This window comes from Rattus norvegicus, chromosome 6 (genome assembly GCF_021556685.1).
Source record: "Rattus norvegicus strain SHRSP/BbbUtx chromosome 6, alternate assembly SHRSP_T2T, whole genome shotgun sequence".
Taxonomy (NCBI): domain Eukaryota; kingdom Metazoa; phylum Chordata; class Mammalia; order Rodentia; family Muridae; genus Rattus; species Rattus norvegicus.
Genome location: NC_141539.1, coordinates 110,195,255 through 110,216,128, shown reverse-complemented (window position 1 = coordinate 110,216,128; position 20,874 = coordinate 110,195,255). Strand labels below are relative to the sequence as shown.

The 20,874-nt window shown below is 39.8% G+C and overlaps 1 protein-coding gene and 1 long non-coding RNA gene across 13 annotated transcripts in view; both read right to left on the bottom strand.

The window, feature by feature from the left end:
* The window catches only part of Lin52 (lin-52 DREAM MuvB core complex component), a 97,269-nt gene that overhangs the window by 72,355 nt on the left and 4,040 nt on the right, over positions 1-20,874 (bottom strand). For 6 of the 12 annotated variants that reach the window (XR_015622014.1, XR_015622015.1, NM_001398855.1 and 3 more), the window contains 4 exon segments: positions 20,273-20,347; positions 18,607-18,644; positions 16,635-16,701; positions 14,133-14,216 (listed from right to left, as the gene is read on the bottom strand). Coding sequence is in view for 8 of the 12 variants with exons in the window: in NM_001398855.1 (NP_001385784.1) it covers positions 14,133-14,216; positions 16,635-16,701; positions 18,607-18,644; positions 20,273-20,347 (264 nt within the window). In the remaining 4 variants the exon portion in view is untranslated. 12 annotated transcript variants of the gene reach the window in all.
* LOC148005389 (uncharacterized) lies at positions 5,565-9,305 on the bottom strand. Its single transcript, XR_015623213.1, has 2 exons — positions 8,804-9,305; positions 5,565-8,679 (listed from the first exon to the last, which is right to left on the bottom strand). It is a non-coding gene; the product is annotated as an uncharacterized LOC148005389 (long non-coding RNA).

Here is a 20,874-nt window from a genome sequence, read left to right as displayed (position 1 = left end):
ATGGTAGCTGTTCTACTTCAGACTGACAGACACTCGGAGGGGCTCTTTACTACGACCGAGTAGTTAACACTAAGCATTTACTTCTCCAACTACAAACAAGAGAGCCAGAAACATAAAGCTTGACAAAATTGGCCAACATCTGCAAAGATGCACATGGCTTTATTCCCAGCACTTGGGAGGCAGAGGCAGGCAGATCTCTGAGTTCAAGACCAGCCTGCTCTACAGAGTGAGTTCCAGGACAGCCAGGGCTACACAGAGAAACCCTGTCTAGAAAAACAAGAAAACCCAAAAAACAGTAAAGATGCTTCTTTATAATGGTTTTAAAATGTATTTTTTGTCTAAAGTGTTTGCACGTGTGCATGTGCATGTGCATGTCCATAACTGGTGCTAGGAGAGAGCAACAGTCCTCTGGAAGTCAGTTCCAGGTGAGCTTCCTGTGGGTGCTGGGACCTGGGCTCAGGCCCTCCACAAGAGCACATGTGCTCTCGGCAGCTGCGGCATCTCTCCAGCCTTATTCCGTTATTACTGAGACAGCTGTCTTGCAATCTTCCTCCATTAATCTCTACAGTGCTGGAATGACAAGCCACGGAAGACACCAACCAAATCATCTCTTGGCCTTGACCTAACAGTTTTACACTCCTTTTTCTCCTAGACTTCTACTTCTGCAAGAACATGCCAAAGTTGGAAAAAAACCTATCATTTACTTTTTAACCTCAGTAGTCATTGTGAAAGCTGACCAATTGTTTTTAATTGGCAAAATGACTCTTATTTAGAAACAGTCTACCAAAGAATTAAAAAACTCTCAGGAAAACAGGGAATGCATCTTTTAAATAACTTCAATTATTTTTAAAATGGTATTTCAATTTCCTTCACTTTTATAGTATTTTCCCTAAATAATATAAAATCACTTGTAATAGAAATTAAATACATTTGTATTTCCTTTCTAACATTTACCTATGCTCCTACTCTCAAAACTAAAGGTAAAACTGCTGGTTTTACGTTTTCTTTTTTAAAAATATATATTTAATTGGACAAAGTATGGTATCACACCTTTAATCTTGGCTCTTAGGACAGAGGCATGAGGATCTCTGTGAGTTCAAGGCCAGCCTGCTCTACATAGGGAGTTCCAGGTCAGTTAGGGCTACATAAAGGCCCTGTTCAAAATTTTGTGTGTGGCATGCGTGCGCGCGCACACACACACACTCAAATACACATGTATAGGCATACTTACTTGTATTTATGTTCTGTACATGTGTATATGTCATGTATGACACCCTGCATGTATGGAGATCAGAGGATCACCTGCGAGAGTTGGCTCTCTTCTACCGTGGGGGTTCCAGGGACCAAACTCAGGTTACCAGATAACAAGCACAGTTACCCACTGAGCCATTTCACTGACCAATGGTTTGCTTTTTTATGCTTGGAATTGTCTTTACAGGTGAGGATTTTCTGTCAGTAGATGTTCTCTGATGCTTTAGTACGGTTTTTAATGGCTGCATTATTCTTTAAGGATACAGAACAGTTTACTATGTTATCCCTCTAATGGCCACAGACCTATTTGGTCTGTCTGTGATTACAGCATGGGAGACTGAACCCAGGGACTCAAACTCTATCATTGAGATTCATCATCACACACACACACTACTTCCTCTAAATATACATGCATCTTCTTAGCTAGCATATATTTTATAGAATTATACAAAATGATACTTTGAAAGCAATCTTATCCTAATTGATTTATGCTCTGTCTGCTCTCCCCTCTCCTGCCCCTCCTCCCAAAATCAGAAGGGAGTAAAAGACCAGAAGCATTTTATGGCAAAATCCTCTTTGTGAGTAAAACCTTTTCAGAGGCAATGTTGGGTTTATAAAATAACCTGACTAATGGATAAAAGATATGAATGCTTGTAAGCCTTAAAGGTAATTTAAGGATTTGTGCATCCTAATTTGTTAACCAAGGGAAAAATGAGAAACACCAGCATGTTTTATTTCCCATTACCATAATACATTTTTAAACAAAATACTTGAAAGCTAAATTGACAATTTCTAATTATGAGAAATAACCTGATCCTTTCAAAGTGGGGATTCTGGACTTTATACTGCATTATTGTCTAAGCAGGATGCCACAGTAACCAGGATGGTGAGAAGCTATGGTAATTCGTGGAACAAAGGAAATAAGGTTGGGTTTTGAATGGTATTTGAAAAGAACAAAACAAGCTATTGGCCACTTTTACATTACCTTTAGTCAAGTGCCCTGGATTTATTTTTTTAGGTTATAATAATTTAAAGGTATCTTTTTTTTTCCCCTGCAAGACACAGTCACAGGCTGACCTGAAACCCAACAGACAGCAAAGCCTGCCCTTGAACTCCTGATGCTTCTCCTTCTACTTTGAGTCATTAGAGATGTGCGCATGTCCAGATCTGAATTTATGTTTTCTTGATTCTGCAGCCTTAACAACAGACATGATCAATACATATGAAAATGAAGTTTATTTCTTTTCACAGTTGTTTTTGTCTATCACTGACAATGAAAAAAATTCTAATTCTTGGTGTTAGACGGAAAGGAGAGGTGGGACGTGCCTTTCTGGAAGATGAGATACCCATGTATTTTTTCTAACTACATACACAGAAAATGCAGTCTGCATTCTTAAGAGGAACTAAACTGGTGCAGATCCAATCCACAGATAGCTATGCAGCAACCTTCTGGTGCCAGTTACTGTCCCTTCAAATTCAAACTTCTAACCCTTTTCCAGTTAGCAAAGACTCATCTACCATACATATAAGGAGCTTCCCATAGCCATAGGAACTAGTACTTATCACTCGTGTTACCACACGTAAACAAGAGTGCTGCTTTCATGACAGTAAAACTCAGTCTGAAAAATGACTTATTTCTAAAAAGTAAAGATAAAAGGTATTCTTGTCCAAAAGGACACAGAAAAGAATCCGATGACTTCTGTTGTTGTTGCTAATCAGGTGTCTTCTCGCCCTTCTGACTGCCCTGTCATTAACTAGACTCGACAGCATTCGAGTTGGGGATGTGCCTCCTCTAGCACGACACCGTCTAGAGACTTGTCATGCATAGGGTCTTGAGTCCAATCTCTGCGTCAGATGCACTAACTGGGCGCAGTGGCACACACGAGTTCTCAGTATTCATCAGGAGGATTAAGTTCAAGGTCTCCCTTGGCTTCACCTGAGTTTGGGGTCAGCCTCAGATACTGTAAAACTGCCTCAGACAAAGCAAACCAAACCCGAGCGTGATGAGCTCTAACATCACTGTCTGTTCTAACACGAACCCACACACCTGCTCGTTCTGCAGTAATAACAAGCTTGCAGCTTCCCTCCCTGCGCTCTAACCTCCATTCTCATGTCCCTTAGAGCTTCATCCTTAACCTCCTGCCTCTGGTCTCTCAAAATCCATTCCGGCCTACATTAACTGTACCTCCTACAGATACTGTCCTATAAAAATCTTCAGTGGTAGAAATTTTAGGAAGAGGAAAATAAACATAGTGTCAGCTATGTTAGGAAAACAGCTCAGGCCAGGAGGTGGTGGCTCATGCCTTTAATCCCAGCATTTGGGAAGCAAAGGCAGGTGAATCTCTGTGAGTTCGAGGCCAGCCTGCTCTTCAGAATAAGTTCCAGGACAGCTAGAGTTTCACAGAGAAACCCTGTCTCAAACAAACAAACAAACAAATAAACAAACAAACCAAAACAATGATACAAACAAAGAAACAAAAACCTAGGCAGGTGTCTGTGTATCTATTTGGGCAAGTATAAATCCATGTACAAAGGGAATAAAAGGAGTCAAGAGACATGAAATGTTTACAGCAGTCACCTCTTAGTGGTAAGTTATGGTTGTTACCTTATGCTGTGCTAGTCTTAGTTCTATCATCTGGGGTCCTCAGAAACTAGCTTCTATCACTCACACCATTCTTTTGAACACAGCTATTGCTCCCAAACTCTACTTAACTGCCAATATTCAAAACACCCGGACTACGTTCCCTTCCATTTCTACCCATGAAGATTCTACATGTTTTTTTTTTTTTTTTTTTTTTTTTTGGTTCTTTTTTTTTGGAGCTGGGGATCGAACCCAGGGCCTTGCGCTTCCTAGGCAAGCACTCTACCACTGAGCTAAATCCCCAACCCCTCTACACGTTCTTTAAAATTCATTTCCATTGTTGTTGTTTTTAGTGGTGGTGGTGGTGGTGGTGGTGGTGGTGGTGGTGGTGGTGTGTGGGTGTGTGTGTACACCCATAGGTGCACATGCAGAGTCAAGATAACTTGGGGTGTCTTCTTCTGTCATTCTCTGTAGTATCAATTCTGGAATTTTGGTTTCTTTAAAAAAAACAGAAATATTATAAGAATGTGCTTTCATTTTAATCCCAGGTGTAGGGATATGGGGCTGCTTTGGACTGTCTGCAGCAGCTGACAGTGCTCTAGCAGAGGCATGGTTTTGCTAGCTGCAGACGGTTTCTGCAATTGCATGATGTCTGGAACTCAGGGAACTCAGAGAGTACATAGAAATGCTAGGGCCCAGAGAGGAGGGGTGTTGGTCATGGGGGCTGGTTGTGGTTTGTTAGTAGTCATGCTCAAAGAAGAAACAAAAGGAAAACAAATAGATCAAGGATCCTCTCTCCCCCCTTTATCCTTTCTCTCCTATCTACTGCTGGGGAAGAAATGAGCGGGGTGTGTGTGTGTGTGTGTGTGTGTGTGTGTGTGTGTGTGTGTGTGTGTAAAGGGTGGGGAGGGAAGAACCCACAAAGTGGCAAAGACCAACTACAATGTTCTACCTTATTAATCTCTTCACACAGCGTGCACTGAACATGAAGTTGGCCACTGAGGGTACAGAGAATTCCCAGTAACTCCTGTTTCTACCACTTAACACTGGGGTTACAGACGCATGAGGCTGAGCCTGGTGTTTTATGTGGGAGCTGGGGATGCTTACTCAACAAGTGCTCTTATCCACTGAGTCATCTCCTCAAGTCTTAGTGCCCCACCCCAAGAAACCCCCTCAAAACCCAGAGCTTCTGTGTAGCCCTGGCTTTCCTGGAATTTGCTCTGTAGTCCAAGCTAGCCTAAAATTCAGAGACTCATAAAGGGATGGGCCATCACGACCCAGGGAGTCTATTATTTTCAATGTTTCAAACACTGCTACCATGTTCCTTTTTCTTGCTTAGGGCAGACATCAGTTACTGAGTAACTAACTTCTCTGAAAACAGAGCCCTCAGTTCAGTGGTTCTAGACAGGTCTTATTGATCAACTCACAATGGCATATAAAAGGAAGTTTATCTGTTCTTCCTGCAGCAGCTTGCACCGCCATCTTCTCTCCAAAACAATTACTTCTCTGCACTCTTACAGAACTTAGCTCTCTAAGGCCTATTAAGAGTTGTTACTTACCATCTCTCCCCTTCCTCCTAGATTTGAATGTGCATAGTGAGGTGATGGTATTCTACACAGCCTCATGTTCCATCCAGAGCTACTGGAACAGCAACAGCTGCTGAATGGGACACCTTTCTTTCTTCCTTTCTTTCTTCCTTCCTTTCTTTCTTTCGTCCTTTCTTTCTTTCGTCCTTTCTTTCTTTCTCCCTTCCTTTCTTTCTTTCTTCCTTTCTTTCTTTCTTCCTTTCTTTCTTTCTTCCTTCCTTTCTTTCTTCCTTTCTTTCTTCCCTTTCTTTCTTCCTTTCCTTCCTTCTTTCTTTCTTTCCTTATCTGATTGTTCAAAATGACTTAATGACCTTATTTTAAAATACTTTAATTTTTCTTAAGGATTACTTGCCAGAGTTTAGTCTACCAACTTTAGATAAAATTATTCTTTTATTTAACATGGTATTGCTTGATAGTGCAGGATAACACAGCAGAGTTCAAGATTGCAAGAAAGACTACAGTAAGGGAAGCACACAGCAGAGGGCACTGAGCCCATTCTCAGAGCCTTTATCAAGGGTGAGAACGGAACTGAACAATCACACCTTTGGAATGTTAAAGATCCAATCTCCATAACGCAATGCAAAATACTACTTTGAATAATAAAGAAACTAAAGGACTCTAAGCATCAAAAATATACATTGCTTCAAAAAGGAAATGAGCTTTAAAAAATTATATGAAGCAATGAAGAAAAGAAAGAATGAAAAGAAAAAGGTTAGGCAAACTGTCTGGCATAACCCACAAAAATTACTTTACCCAAATCAAAAACCCAGTTCAAGCAGGATGGCCAGAATTAGAAATACTGTAAGACCTATGCTGCCATCTAGAGGCTACATATGAGATGTTTTTTTTCCCCTTCACCAAGAACACAGTAGTCTTATTATAAAAGCCAGACAAGAAACCTTGACACCAGACAACAAAGAAGAAATCCTAGAGTGTAGAGTTCCAGTTATTCTCTCTTTCAATCATAGATTAAAATTAGAATTCAACAGAGCTAACTGTCTTTACAGTTAGACATGGTGGTCCATGCCTCTAAAGCCCAACACCTGGGAAGTGAAGTAGGAAAATTGCCTTGAGTTTGAAGCCAGACAGACAGCAACATCCTGTCCAATAAGCAAAAATGGAGGAGGACAATAATGTCTCAATATAGCTACTTTCAAAAACACATGCACACGGGGCACTAAGAGAAGAGTTTGGAAGCAGCATTGGTTTTTTCTTTGGTACGTCCACGGTATACCATACATTGGCACAAACTTCAACAGTGTAATTGAGTGAATTAACAAGTTAAAAGGGGACTGACAAGATACCCCAGCAGTTAAGAACTCATCATACATTACTTGTGTAGGATCTGGTTAGGTTCCCAGTACCCATAGCGAGTGGCTCAATGACCCGTGACAGAAGTTCTGGGGGGTCAGATGCTTCTGGCCTCTTTGGGCACTCAGGAGCATGCATGGACACACACATGCAATTAAAAATGAAATAAATCTTTTCAAAGTTCAAAATGAAGTCTCAACTATTGTTTTTTATACAAAATGTTGCTTTTTAAAACTCTAAGAATATAGTCAAATAACGATACTGCTAAACCAACATTCAAGATAGAAAATTATCTATGAACATACCACAGTCTTTAACACCATACTAAATGTTTTCTGCCCAGGATCAGAAAGACAAAAGGACATCTACTTTAACTACTTCTGTTCACCACTGTGGTGAAATTTCTAACTAAGTTAAGAAAGTGGAACTTAAAAAAAAAGTCTACATTAGAGAGGAAAGAAAATTATCCCCATTGGCAAATAGAGAACCTGCACAGAGAACCTTGTGGCTGGGAGTGTGTACCTGACTGACAAGCACATGGAAATGTGTAAGCATTCGTCATCACTGGGCAAGTGAATCACAAACCCCAGGAGAGAAGCAATGATTTTTAAAGGACAATAATGAGAATTAGCATAAACCCCTCCACTGTCGGTGAAATATAAAATGGTTCGTCCTGCCTGGAAAACAATTCCTCAAGAAGCCAGATCCAGTGTTACCATATGACACTAGTTATAAACACAGGAAGTGAGGATGCATAGCTACACAAAGCTTATAGATGACCTGTCATAGCTGCACTGTCTATCTAGTCAAATAGTAGTCACAATCAATGCCTCTTGACTGGTGATATACCTACCCAATGGAACACTACTTAGCCATGCAAAAGGGTTTGATATATGCTATAACACAGATGAGCACTGAAAATACTACTTTGGTAAAAGGGCCAGAGGGGTCTGCGTAATTTAGCAGTGGAACACTTGTCTAACAATGTACAGACTCTGAGTCTGATACCCAACACTTCAAATAGGAAACAATAAGAAAGAGATAAGGAGAAAAAAATTAAAACGACTTCAGTCACAGACACTACACACTACATGATTCCAAACTAGGTAAATCCATACTGACATAAAACAGATTAGTGGTGGCTGAGCTCCTTGAAGCTTGAGGAGAAATGAGGAGTAGGGCAAATGGGTGCGGAGTCTGGGGATGGTGATGAAAATACCCTAGAATTGACTGCTGCAGATGGGACGGTTCAGTGTAACGAGGTGAATTACAGGCAATGTGAACTGCAGCTCAACAAAGCTGTCACAACAAACACCCAATGCATCGGAGCACCAGGGTTTAGCTTTAGCTGCAAAGAGAGGACTCTCAGTTTTCCAAATCTTTACAACCTATTTTCAATTATTTTGAAGTTAACCAATAAGTGGGTCATTTGTATGAAAAATTTGCCACCTTCGACAGAAACAAGGAAACCATCAGAAACAAGGAAACAAATCAGGAAAGGGTAAAAGTTGCAGAGAATCAACTGTAGGACTCACAGCAATGAAATGGGTCTAGGAATAAAGGCAACACCCCACTGTTGTACTGTGTACCACATACACATCATTATGGTGATGAGGCAGGATTCAAACAGAGACAGCCAATTAACACCCTTCATGTTATATGTCACACACACACACACACACACACACACACACACACACACACACACCACAAGATCTCCAAATACTACTTCTCATCACTAAAACACCAATTACCTAAAACTAGAGCAATTTTCAGAAACTTTCATCCTTTGAGTTTTAAGCAATGAGCTTTCTTAGATACACTGTGTCATTTCTTTAAGGGCATCAATAATTGGTCATTCCTTCATTCCAGCAGCAAACATTTACACACTGCGAACTTGCTATTATGTCAGTTGACCCACAGACTACAACAGCAGCCTTAAAAATGACTCTTATCGGGGCTGGGGATTTAGCTCAGCGGTAGAGCGCTTGCCTAGGGAGCGCAAGGCCCTGGGTTCGGTCCCCAGCTCCGAAAAAAAAAAAAAAAGAAAAAAAAAAAAAGAAAAAAAAATGACTCTTATCTTAAAAAGATTATTTAGTCCAAGAGCAAAAACAAACCTAACAAGTCCCAAGAATGGCAAAAGTATCTTAAAATGAAACAAATCTACAAAAAGAAGTTACTGAATTCTAAAACCTGTACTCCAAAAGGGTTATCTGATGGATAACCATGTATCAAATCAAAGTGTACGGTAAGGCTCACCCTCCCAAAAGATACAATCGAATTACTGTCAGCACTACAAGGTTCTTGTTATTCCTATACGAACACAAAACAATACCGTGAACTGACAATTATGTTTTGAAGCTAAATATTTTTTTTGCATTTTTCATCTCATTATCTTCATCAGATATTTGCATGGAAACAGTATCACTGGTCCCCAGGACCTATCAGTTCCCCTTCTCAACCTTGTCATCCTTTCAATTAATATAGGAGAGAACATTCAGACACTGAAATGCTAGATTAAGATGCCAAGTTAAGCTCTCTTGCTCATTGTTCTTCTCTTCTTGGTGCCCTCCTCCCTGTCCCTTCTCTCCCATCCCCGCCCTCCCTTCCCTCCATGTGCTCATGGCCGGTCGCTTTTCCTCTCTTCTTTTTTTTTTTTAAGATTTATTCATTTATTATATATAAGTACACTGTAGCTGTCTTCAGACACACTAGAAGAGGGCATCGGATCTCTTTACAGATGGTTGTGAGCCACCATGTGGTTGCTGGGAATTGAACTCAGAACCTCTGGAAGAGCAGTCAGTGCTCTTAACCGCTGAGCCATCTCTCCAGCCCTCCTCTCTTCTTTTACTCTTCTTCTTTCATTAAACCTCTCCATGTGGGGAAAAAAGATGTCAAGATGCCCCTAGAGCAGAAGAAGAATCTAAGAGGACTCACAGTGCTCACACCTTTGATCCCAATGCTTGAGAAGCAGAGGTGGGCTGATATCTGTGAGTTTGATATCTGCCAGTCTGGTCTACAGATTGAGTTCCAGGATAGGTAGGGCTATACAGACAAACCCTGTCTCAAAAACACAGAAAAAAAAAGTTCAGTGATTAAGATGACTTGGCGGACTGCAACTAACCCCCATGCCAGTGTCTTCAGTCCTTAGAAATACAAATACTTGGCAGGAAGGGAGACTCAGTGGGTAAGGGAACACACTATCAATGACTTCAGTTGAATTCCCTGGAACCCACATTGATGGAAAAAGAATCAGCTCTCCCAAGTTACTCTCTGACTGCTGTGCAAATGTGTGCACAATAAAATTAATTAACAGAAAATTAAAAACATTTGCATTTATCTACCACCAAAGGCAACATTACTAAAATATTGAAAATGTACAATTTAATGTGACGCTCCACAGCTTCCAATCTAAATGCCTATTCTAACTGATAGAAATTCATCAAATTATACAGATTTTGGGTCTGGTTAATTTTGGTGTATAATATTTTTATTTACTTGCAAGGTTTTGTTTTGTTTTGTTTTGTTTTACGAGACAGGGTTTCTCTACGTAGCATTGGCTATTTGGAACTCTCTATGTAGATCAGGTTGGCCTTGAACTCACAGCAATTTACTTGTCTCTGCCTCCTAAATTCTAGGTTTAGATGATTGCACCATTATTTGCAAGATTTTTTTAAATAATAAAATTTATAAAATTTAAAATTATAATAAGAACAGTTAATAGTAATAGTGCTTTATACTGTGGAAATCCAATAAAATAGACTTCATTGATGCTTAGTATACAACCTCATTATTCTGAAAACTAATAAGTAAAAACAAGCAATTTATCTTTTCCTTCTAATGGAAACAACTTTTGAGGCCATCAAATAGTTGATCACTTCTTTATAAGAAAATTCAAGATAATAAGAAGGGATGACAGAATAAGATTATCACAATCTTGCAACCTTTACTGAAATCACAGAACTAGACAGTAATCAAAGGCTGCTACTGTGGGGAAAAGTTAATGGAAAATAGACAGGCTGGGATAACTTGATCCACTATCCTAGTGTTAACTGAAAAGAGATAAGCAGACAACAGCCTTGGATAGACACACCACCTATAAAATATTCCTGCCAAAATTAAAATAAAAAACAAAACCCGTGGGGTTGGGGGTTTAGCTCAGTGGTTGAGCGCTTGCCTAGCAAGCGCAAGGCCCTGGGTTCGGTCCCCAGCTCCAGGAAAAAAAAAAACAACAAAAAAAAAAAAACGAAACCCGTATCAGTGCAAGCTTCCAAAACTAACCTCCACGAATAAAAAGATCGGGTAGGCATGTATACATTCATAAGTATGTCTTCAAGGATATAATCAACACAATACCAGAATGTGGCAAATTCTAGAACAAGTCACCAAATTTAGCAAATAGCAAGAAAAAAAAGGTTGAACTAGATAACAGACTAAAAGAGAATATTAGTTAAATACAGCTTATAACCCTTATATAGATCATGACTGAGGGAATGTACAGTCATTTGTAATTCAACCAGGGAAATCTGAACCATGACTGGGTAGCTTAAGATAAGAAGTAGCTTGTTAAACTTTTTAGGCATAAGCCGGGCTTGGTGGTACAGGTCCGCAGTACAGCTACTTGGGATGTTGAGACCATGAGCTTGAGAGCATCCTAAACAGCATGGTAAGACACCTCCTCCCTACCCCTTATCTTTATTAGGGTTGATGAGACAGCCCAGGCTGGTCTGGAACTCACTATATGGCCCAGAGGACTGGCCTCAAACTTATAATCCTTCTGCCTCAGACTTCTAAGTGTTGGATTGCAGATGTGCACTGCCAAGCCTGGCCTATAAGACCCCTTTAAAGAATAACAATGGAAATGTGGTTACAAAGCCTTCTCTTTTGGAAGCATAAAGGAGGCTACTGGGCACTAGTAGCAATACGGGGCATTGGACTTGCTTTAGAATGACTGTGATACTCTAAAAGGCTACTTAGTATAAGTGAAACCAAATTGGACATATGCTGATTACAAAAACTGGGCCATAGACGTAAACTTATTATTCTGTTCTCTACTTTAGTCTGTTTAAGTTTTTTCTCTAATAAAAAGTGGGAAAATATTTTTCTCAGGAGATAACAATAAGATAGAATATAGAGATTTCAGCTACAACTAACAAGGGATGGTACAGTTAAAAAAAGTTTGGTAACAGCATCTTCTTGATATGACAAGCATGAAGTTTACTGCATTAACAATGGCATAGATAAGGCACTGATTAAGATGAGTACAGCACTTATTATCTCATGCTAGAAACAAAAGCAAGGAGTCCTATGCCATGCAAGCCGCTCAGTCATGAGCTTATTAACACAGATCAGTCTTCTCTTTACAAACCCTACCAGCCATAGCACACTTAGTATTAATTAATTCTGCCACGGAATAAACTTCAATGCAAGAAATAAATCACCAGAGTATAGCAGAGAGGGAGGAGAGGGTCACTTAAGAGTTCTAACTTAAAGTAGTTTATTATTGTACGTCCCTTGATTCCTGAAGGGATTGAAAATGTTTTTGGTTAAAGAAACCCAACTCGGGGTTGGGGATTTAGCTCAGTGGTAGAGCGCTTGCCTAGGAAGTGCAAGGCCCTGGGTTCAGTCCCCAGCTCCGAAAAAAAAAAGAACCAAAAAAAAAAAAAAAAAAAAAAGAAACCCAACTCAGCTGGAGCTGTGCCTCTGTGGTGCTTGCTTGCCTTTAGGTCCTAGGTCTGATCCTTAGCACAGGGTGGGGGTGGGAGTTGGAAAAGTCAACTTCCGACAACAACAATGGAAAGGAAAGCTTAGAAATTACAATGTTGAGGTTAAATGTTAAACTTGATAATGACAAACCAATGACATCAACAGTTACCATATGCAGTGTATGCTCTAAAAAAAAAATAGTTACAAAGTTACACAATTCTCCACACAGTTACCAAACTGAAATTTTTAAAAGAAATTACACATCAGATTAGGAGCCTCAGGAGGAAAACAAGGGATAATAACAATCTCTTATTTCATTTACAAAGTGGGAATTTTCTCTAAAATCTATTATAATGAATGTCATTTGAGAAGAGAAACAGTATATAAAGAAATCATCTTTAAAATTTCTTTGGTTTCTTGAAACAGGGTCTTGCTTTGTAGCCAAGGCTGGCCTTAAACTCATGACTATCTTAGCACTCTGAGTGCTGTGGTTATATTTCTAGGTATGCACCATCATACTCAGTTAAACTTTTTTTTTTAAATATAAAAGCATGGATCAAACCCAGAGCCTACTATATGCTAGGCAAGTACTGTAGTGCTGAGGGATATTGCTAGGCCAAAGAAAAACATTTTGTTGTTGTTTTGGTTTTGAGACAAAGCCTCCCAATATTGCTCTGATTACCCTGAAATTCAAAGGTTCTACAGTCTCTGCTTTCTGAGTATTGGGATTAAAGATGTGAACCATGATGTCAGCATTCAAAGGAATAATTTAAAAACAAAGGGCATATGGACACAAATGAGAAATTTTTTGAAAAAAATGTTTTACATTTAATTGATTTAGTGCGTGTGCGCATGCGCGCGCGCGCGCGCGCGTGTGTGTGTGTGTGTGTGTGTACACACATGCACTGTTGAGCTTGTGTCATCAGGCTTGGCAGCAAGCATCTTGTGAAACAAAGCATTAATCATAGGCGCAGTGTTCTTCGTCTTTCCTATATCCCTTCCCTCTTGTTCCATGCAATCTGCATCAGACCTCTAAACTATATCTACACCCAGGACTCAGGCCTGGTGCCTCAGGGCAGGCGTGCTACTGTCAAAGAACTGGCACAATTGTGTGAGCTGGTGCAGAGCAGCTAAAGCCTCTCCCGGCAACTTTCTTTTGGAACATCCAGAAGACACACACTCTTCCTTCCTTTGGGAACCATGAGGTTCAAACCACAACTGCGTCTCTTTGTGCTCACCTTGCCTAGTACTGAGAAAAAGCTAGCAGCAACAACAAGGCTCTAGTACTAACGGCAGGAGGGAAGTGGAGCCTAGATACACAAACCGAGACCAGGAACACACCCCAGTGACATCACTAAGCCACAAAGCTGGACAATCTCAAGGATGTTTGTACCCCGGGACTTCTAATGCACTAAGGCGAACTGACAAAGTCTCTCTTCAGATTGAGCTCATTATAGTCGTGCTGTATCACTTATAACCAAGAGATGTGTGTGTGCAGAAAAGAATTTCTACCTGTAATGTCCAGTCAATATTCTAGCACATTCTGACACAAAAGGTACAAAGTTATACTGAGTTCTTACCTTCAGATGGCTTGTCTTTGCCTTAGTAAAAGGAAAATTATATTTTCATGAGTTATAACTAGAATTCATCATGATATATACACATATAACCCTGTATGAAGTTAATTGTGTACTCACACTCATCCAGCCCCAGCTGGTAGGCCAGGTTCTGTAGGCCTCGTACCTTCTCCATCAGATTAGCTGTGGTGAGACTCCCCAGTTCTGAAATACAAGACTTTATTTCAATATCACCTCTCTCTACTCCTCTCAAGTAACAGTGGGCTTGGGTTGACAGTCCTTGTAATGAACTATTTCAAGCTGGGCTGGAGCACGGAGAGCTGAAAGTCAGAACACGGGCCCAGTGTGAAGGAAGCTCTGGACTTGATCTCTAGCACAATGACAGGGCGGGGAGGATTTTAAGCTTAAATCCCTTACTGAATAAGTACAAGACGGAACCTTATTTCTTCTCTAATTTTATAATCTGTTCAGCAAAAACAGCAAAGATTTCCACCACTGCAAAACACTTGGTATTATACTGAATAGTTCAAATGTTTTTCTGCTATATTTTAAATGTATGTAGTGTGTATGTGCACACTACTGCATGTGTGTCCAAGCTGAGGGCATTGATTCTATCCTAGTATGCCTGTGGGTTCTAGAGAGCACACTCAGTCATCAAGGCTGGGAGCAGTCCCTTTACAGCTGAGTCATTCTGCCTGCCCAAGGATCCATTTATAGCAGTCACTTTTGTCTGACATACGAAATGAACATACCAAAACCATATGAAGCCTTACAATGAAACATGTCACTGAGGAAACCTTGCAGACACATCTTGGTCATGTAAAATAGATGTGTCCATTTCTAATCCCATGTCTTCAACTATATGTAATCACAAATGACAACAACAGATACTGTTCATCGTGTTCCCAGCGGCAGAAACAAAAACCAAATAGAAATCCAAACTTCCCCTTCAAATCCAACCTTATTTTATTTATAATTAATTATACTTATTTCCTGGCTATTACTTAAAATAATGGTTACTCCTCAGATTTTCCTTTTAATGGCACCTACATCCTTGTTTACACCAAAGGATGTCTTCCATGAGGCATAACGCTACATGAACTCTCACTGACAGGTAAAGGGTTTTAAGAAACATGCTCATCACGTATTAGATAAATACTTTTGGACTATCAGGACAATGAACGCGAGTTGCCTTTGAGACATAATTTTTCCACAGGCTGGGGAGGGAATCAGCATTTAAACAGAGACAGTGGACAATGACAACACCACCACCCTTACTAGTAAACTCCCCTGAATTATGAAGGCCCTGTTAGGTGTGATGATCACCACCCTTCTGAGATCACAGGAAGGAGTTCTGGGATTGCTTTATCATCCTGCAGGCTCACCTGCATCTAGCATATGTGTCGCTCTTGACTGGTTCAGCTGCTTAAATAGCTCAAGAATCCCTAATTTTTACCTTAATTTAAGTCTGTTAATTTAAGTCTATTACCACCACCACGATGCTTAACACTGTAAGAATGATTTAAAAAGAGCAAAGTCATAAAATTCATTTTTAATTTAAAATTTCATTCTGATTGAACTAAATCACTTATCAAAAACCAGTATTCACTGCTCATAGAATTCTTTATAGAAGACCTGAAAGGACAGAAAGAGATAAACTAAACAAAGGCACTAAGGAAGTGGTCCCCAGCCTTCCTAACACTGAGACCCTTTATACAGTTCTTCTTGTTGTACTGACCCCAACCATACAATTATTTTCATTGCTACTTCATAACTGTAATTTTGTACTGTTATGAATTGTAATGCATATATCTGATATGTGACTCCTGAGAAAGAGTTATTTGACTCCCAAAAGGGTCTTGATGCACACATTGAGAACTGCTACACTAAGGGGTTGTCATTTAATAGTACTAACAGCAATGTAAGTCACTTCTATTACAGTGAAGACCAGACTTGGAAAGATCAGAATTTAAATTTTATAACCTTGGAAATACTGGCCATTTTATCTCCAAACCTTAGTTTTTATCATACCTAACAGGGCCTTCATAATTCAGGGAGAAATTTATGTAAGGGTGTTTTGGTCTAATGTAAGTATTATACAAAATTAAGTTAATATTAAGAAGAGGAAAAGTGAAAGAGTCCACAGTGACTCATTCTTGACCTGGCTGCATTTCTACACATGCAAAAGTGGAGAAAAACATTCTAGTCAGATAAAGACAGGACAGAAGGCAGAACGAAGCCAAGAACACTGTAGGGGACAGTGACAGAAAAATCACAGAGGTTTGTGGCAGGTCATAAATGGAAGAGTAAATGTTAGTGGACCAGCCATGTGTGGTGGCTGCCCACAGTTCAGGTACTCAGGAGGATGAGGCAGGAGGATGCTCCTGAGCTCAGAGACCAAACTGAGCAATGGAAAGAGAAACAATTAAAACAAAAACAAGCTGGATGGTTGTGCTACAGGCCTTTAACCCTAGTACACAGGAGGCAGAGGCAGGCACATCTCCAAGTTCAAGTCCTGCCAGGTCTGTGACAACCAGGGCTACACAGAGAAACCTTATCTCAAAAAACTAATCCAAACTAAACCAAGCCCCAAAAGAAGAGAGTAGACGCAGCATCACATACCTTTCAACATATCAATGTCATCCCGTTCTATTTCAGCCATCCATGTTGGTGGAGAGCTTGTGATGGGCTGTCATAAAATAACAACACATCCGTTCAGGTACATCCTTCTTATAAGAATGTAGTTTGTCACACAGCCTTCAGATTGTTTAATAATCCTGGCAAACTACAATCTCAAAACCCCAGGTTTTGTGTGTAGAGATGGCTCAGTGGGCAAGAGCACTCGCTGTTCTTCCAGAGGATCAAGTTGATCCTCAGCACCCACAGCCATCTGTGACCTCAGGCACATGGGACCTGGCCTTCTTGGACGCCATAGACAAATATGGTACATAGATATACATACAGGCAAAATAGCCATATAATCAAAACAAACAAACAAACAAAATTTAAAACCAGGTTTCTAGGTCGAGATTTTAATTCAAAAAGTCACTGCACAAAATGCTGCTGCTCAATTATAAAGCTACGGGAAGGCAGCTTTGGATGCATTTTGGTGAGGTCACTATTACTATTTCACGCACCAGTTAGTTCAGCAATACAATTACTTTAAATTCTGTTCTAATGAAAGACTCCAAATTGAACTGTATGGAACAACAATCAGTAATAGTTTCTGACAGAAAGAAGAATAAAAAAATAAGAAAAACCTCAACTCAAGTGGAAAAAAAAAAGGTCATTACTTGAGATTCCATCATTAGCTTTTTTTTTCATTTATTTGTGATGTGGGGGGAAATGGAGCGTAGAGCATACATGTGCCATAAGCAGGTCAGAGATCAACTCAACTAACAGTAGGAGTTAGTTCTCTCCTTCACTCACGTAGGTCCCAGGGATTGAACTCAGGTCACCAGGCTTGACGATACATGTCTTTACCATGGAGCCACTTCACCAACCCAGACTTCATAACGTATTGTAGAAATTTTTAGAAATTTTCAGCATTTTAAATACCTTCTCATTTCTATAAGTAGACTTAAAACTATGAAAGCCCATTTGTAAAATCAGTAGCTTTCAAATCTCGTTGCGTATAAGACTCACCTAGATAACTCTAAAGACTAATAAATGCTAATGGCATAGTGGGATAAACAGTCTGAGCAAAGACTGAAGCAAAAAAGATGGCAAGTTCAAGGTCAGCCTTAGTTTTAAGGTGGTGGTTTGAGGAGAACAGCCCCTATAAGCACATATACTTGAATACTTAATCCCTAGTTAGTGGAACTGTTTGGGAAGGATGGGGGTGTGGCCTTGTTAGAGGCAATGTGTCATTTGGGGTGGGCTTTGAGGTTTCCTGCTCAACATCTGTCTGCTGCTTGTGGATAAGTAAACTCTCAGCTACTAGTCCAGTGCCACACCTGCCTGCATGTTGCCATGTTCCTCACCCTACCATGATGAGCTCTGACGCTGTAACCAAACCCCCAATAAAATGCTTTCTTTTATAAGTTGCCTTGGCCATGGTGTCTCTTCACAGCAAAACAACAATGACTGAGACAGCTACAGTGATATCATCTCCTCCCTCATCCCTATGCAAAATCCAAACTCAGGTCATCAAGAGGGACTACTAGAAAGAACAGAGCTAACAAATTAAAAAACCACCACCAACTGAAGAGTGATGGCGCAGCAGGTAGTGAGCTTACTGCCAAAGATGATGACCAAACCCCAGGAACCACATACTAAAGAGAGAACCAACTCTTACATAAATAAGGGGTGGGGCTTCAGAATTATAGTTGGGGTAAACAATGTTACATCAAATCTTTAACCTTAAAGCCTATGAGCTGAGCAAAGAGGCTAACAGACAAGGGTCAGAATGTCAAAATAACACATTTCAGCAGAGAAAGGGATTATCAGCAGTTAACAGTATGATAATATAAACATATTTAAAGGTCAAAAAATGATTAGAAGACTATGGTACTAGCCTTGAACATAAAGATTTGAGCTTTTTACCCAAGAGCAAACTTTGGATAAATTTCCGCAGACAGAGCTATTTACTTACACTTTTGAAAGAAGCTGCAAATTCAGCAACACCTGGTACTAGAAAAGAAAAAAAAAAAGTTACTCGTCCAAGAAACATTTGTGTTTACTGGGAATTTAAATGCTGGGTGGTGATGGTGGTGCATGTCATTAATTCTAGCACTCAGCAGGCTGACACAGGGGATCTCTGTGAGTTTGAGGCCACTCTGGTTTACAAAGCAAGTTCCAGCAAGGTCATGGCTACACAAAGACCTTGTCTGAAAAGAATAAAATCAAACAAAAATCAAAAAGCTTAAAAAAACTAAAAGCCAAAGTCTTGCCTTCGAGTAGCTTACAATCTAGAAAAGGACAGAGCATAGATCATTAATATTACTTAAGCATTTCAAAAAACAGTCAGGCGCTACAGAAAGACAGAAACAGACAGACAGACAGACAGACAGACAGACAGACAGACAGACAAACTCTCAGTGAGAATAATGGGGCAGGAGAAGCTTCTCCGAGAAACCAATGCCTCCTGCTTTAGAGGGCCAGGATTTGGCCGGGAGAACAGTAAGCTATCTCTCTCCAGAGAGTTTTAATTCCCTTCCCATGGCTAGAGATTTAGACCAAGTGTAGAGTGCTTTTCTAGCATGCGCATGACCCTGGGTTTGATCCCCAGAGCTGCAAATAAATAATAAATAAATAAGTAAATTAAACATTCTTTTTAGTTGTCCTGTTTGGTTTATTTACTCATATGCCTCATGGGTAGCATCACATCAAAAAGCAAAAATTACTCATGTAACGTGAAATAATGTTCAGTTCTATTACTTAAGAAATACAAGCTAGGGCTCATTGGGGAAAGGAACTTGACACCACGCCCAACAACCTGAATATTGTAGATTCCCAGGTTTACAGTAAAACACCAGAACTAACTTGGACGAGCTGTCTTCTGATCTCCATACATACTTCATGGCACACGGGTGCTTCCCTCAGCCCAATAATGAATATAATTTAATTTAAAAGAAATGCAAGCTAAACATAATAACAAGGAGTAACACTGGCTAGTGAGAAGACGGGCAGCCATCCTCTTCTACATACAGGACAGATGTGCAAGGAACTCACTGATACGCTGCCTGTGAAATACAAATGAGGTGACTTAGGTTTCCAAATAGAGTGTAAATGTAGAAGCTAGACTATACCTGTCCACTCTAACATATGTAAAACATGAAGCAGACCACAAAGATCAACATGGAAAGATCCATCAAATTACTTGTTTAAATAAATTAAGCTGAAAGCTCTATACGTATTACTTCATCATTATGGAAAACAAAAACTCCTGTGTGTGACAAACATTCAGACATATATATATCTATATATGCTTATCTGTTCAAGCATAAAAAAGTCCAAACCAGTCTGTATAAAATTACGAACAATACTTAACTATTTCATTAAAGGAGATGAAGGAATGCTTTGTGCATTTCAGTATTAAAACTATAATTTTGTTTAAAAGCTCATTATCACTTCTTGTCTTGCAATGTTCTGAGAAGTTAAACCACTAAGTCTCTATTTTTCCCTGTTTATCAATTTCTTCTCTTTGAAGCAACATAAAAGCTTTAGTCATCAGATACATGACAACACACTGCAAACTTCTCCCAAGGGAGCACCGACTCTCCTGCGTCAATTCTAATATGATAAAAGTCAAAACTTACACTGTTCGGGCCAAAGATCTGGCGAGGCACGGTCAAGTTTCTCAAAACTTAGCAACGATGCTTCCAAATCTGTCCCTAGATCCAAACACCAAGATGGGATGAGAAACACACTCATTTACATTTTATTATATTTCAATATCAAAGAACATAACCTGAAACACTCAATTAGAAGTTTAGAGATCTGAACTATTGATTCCCTGAAACCTGATTGGGGCCACGATAGAATAAAAATAAATTTGATTTCCCTCATCAAAACTCAGACTTCCACTGTATTAAATAAGAATGTTTAAGAAAGTCAGGGCTCAGTGGTTAAGGGCACTGGCTGCTCTTCCAGAGGACCCATGCTCAATCCCAAGCACTTCATGGCAGCTAACAACTGTCCAGAATTCCAATTAGCACACATGTAGTACAGAGACACACATGCAGACAAAATACCTATACAGGTAAAATGTTTTAAAGAATGAGTTTATCAGTTGGACATGGTGATTGACAGCTGCAATCCCAGCATTTGGGAGACTAAGGCAGGAGCAGGAAAGGCCAGCTCAGACTATACAGCAAAAACCCTTGTAAAGAGTGTCAGCAAAGTCAACTGTCTTCACTAC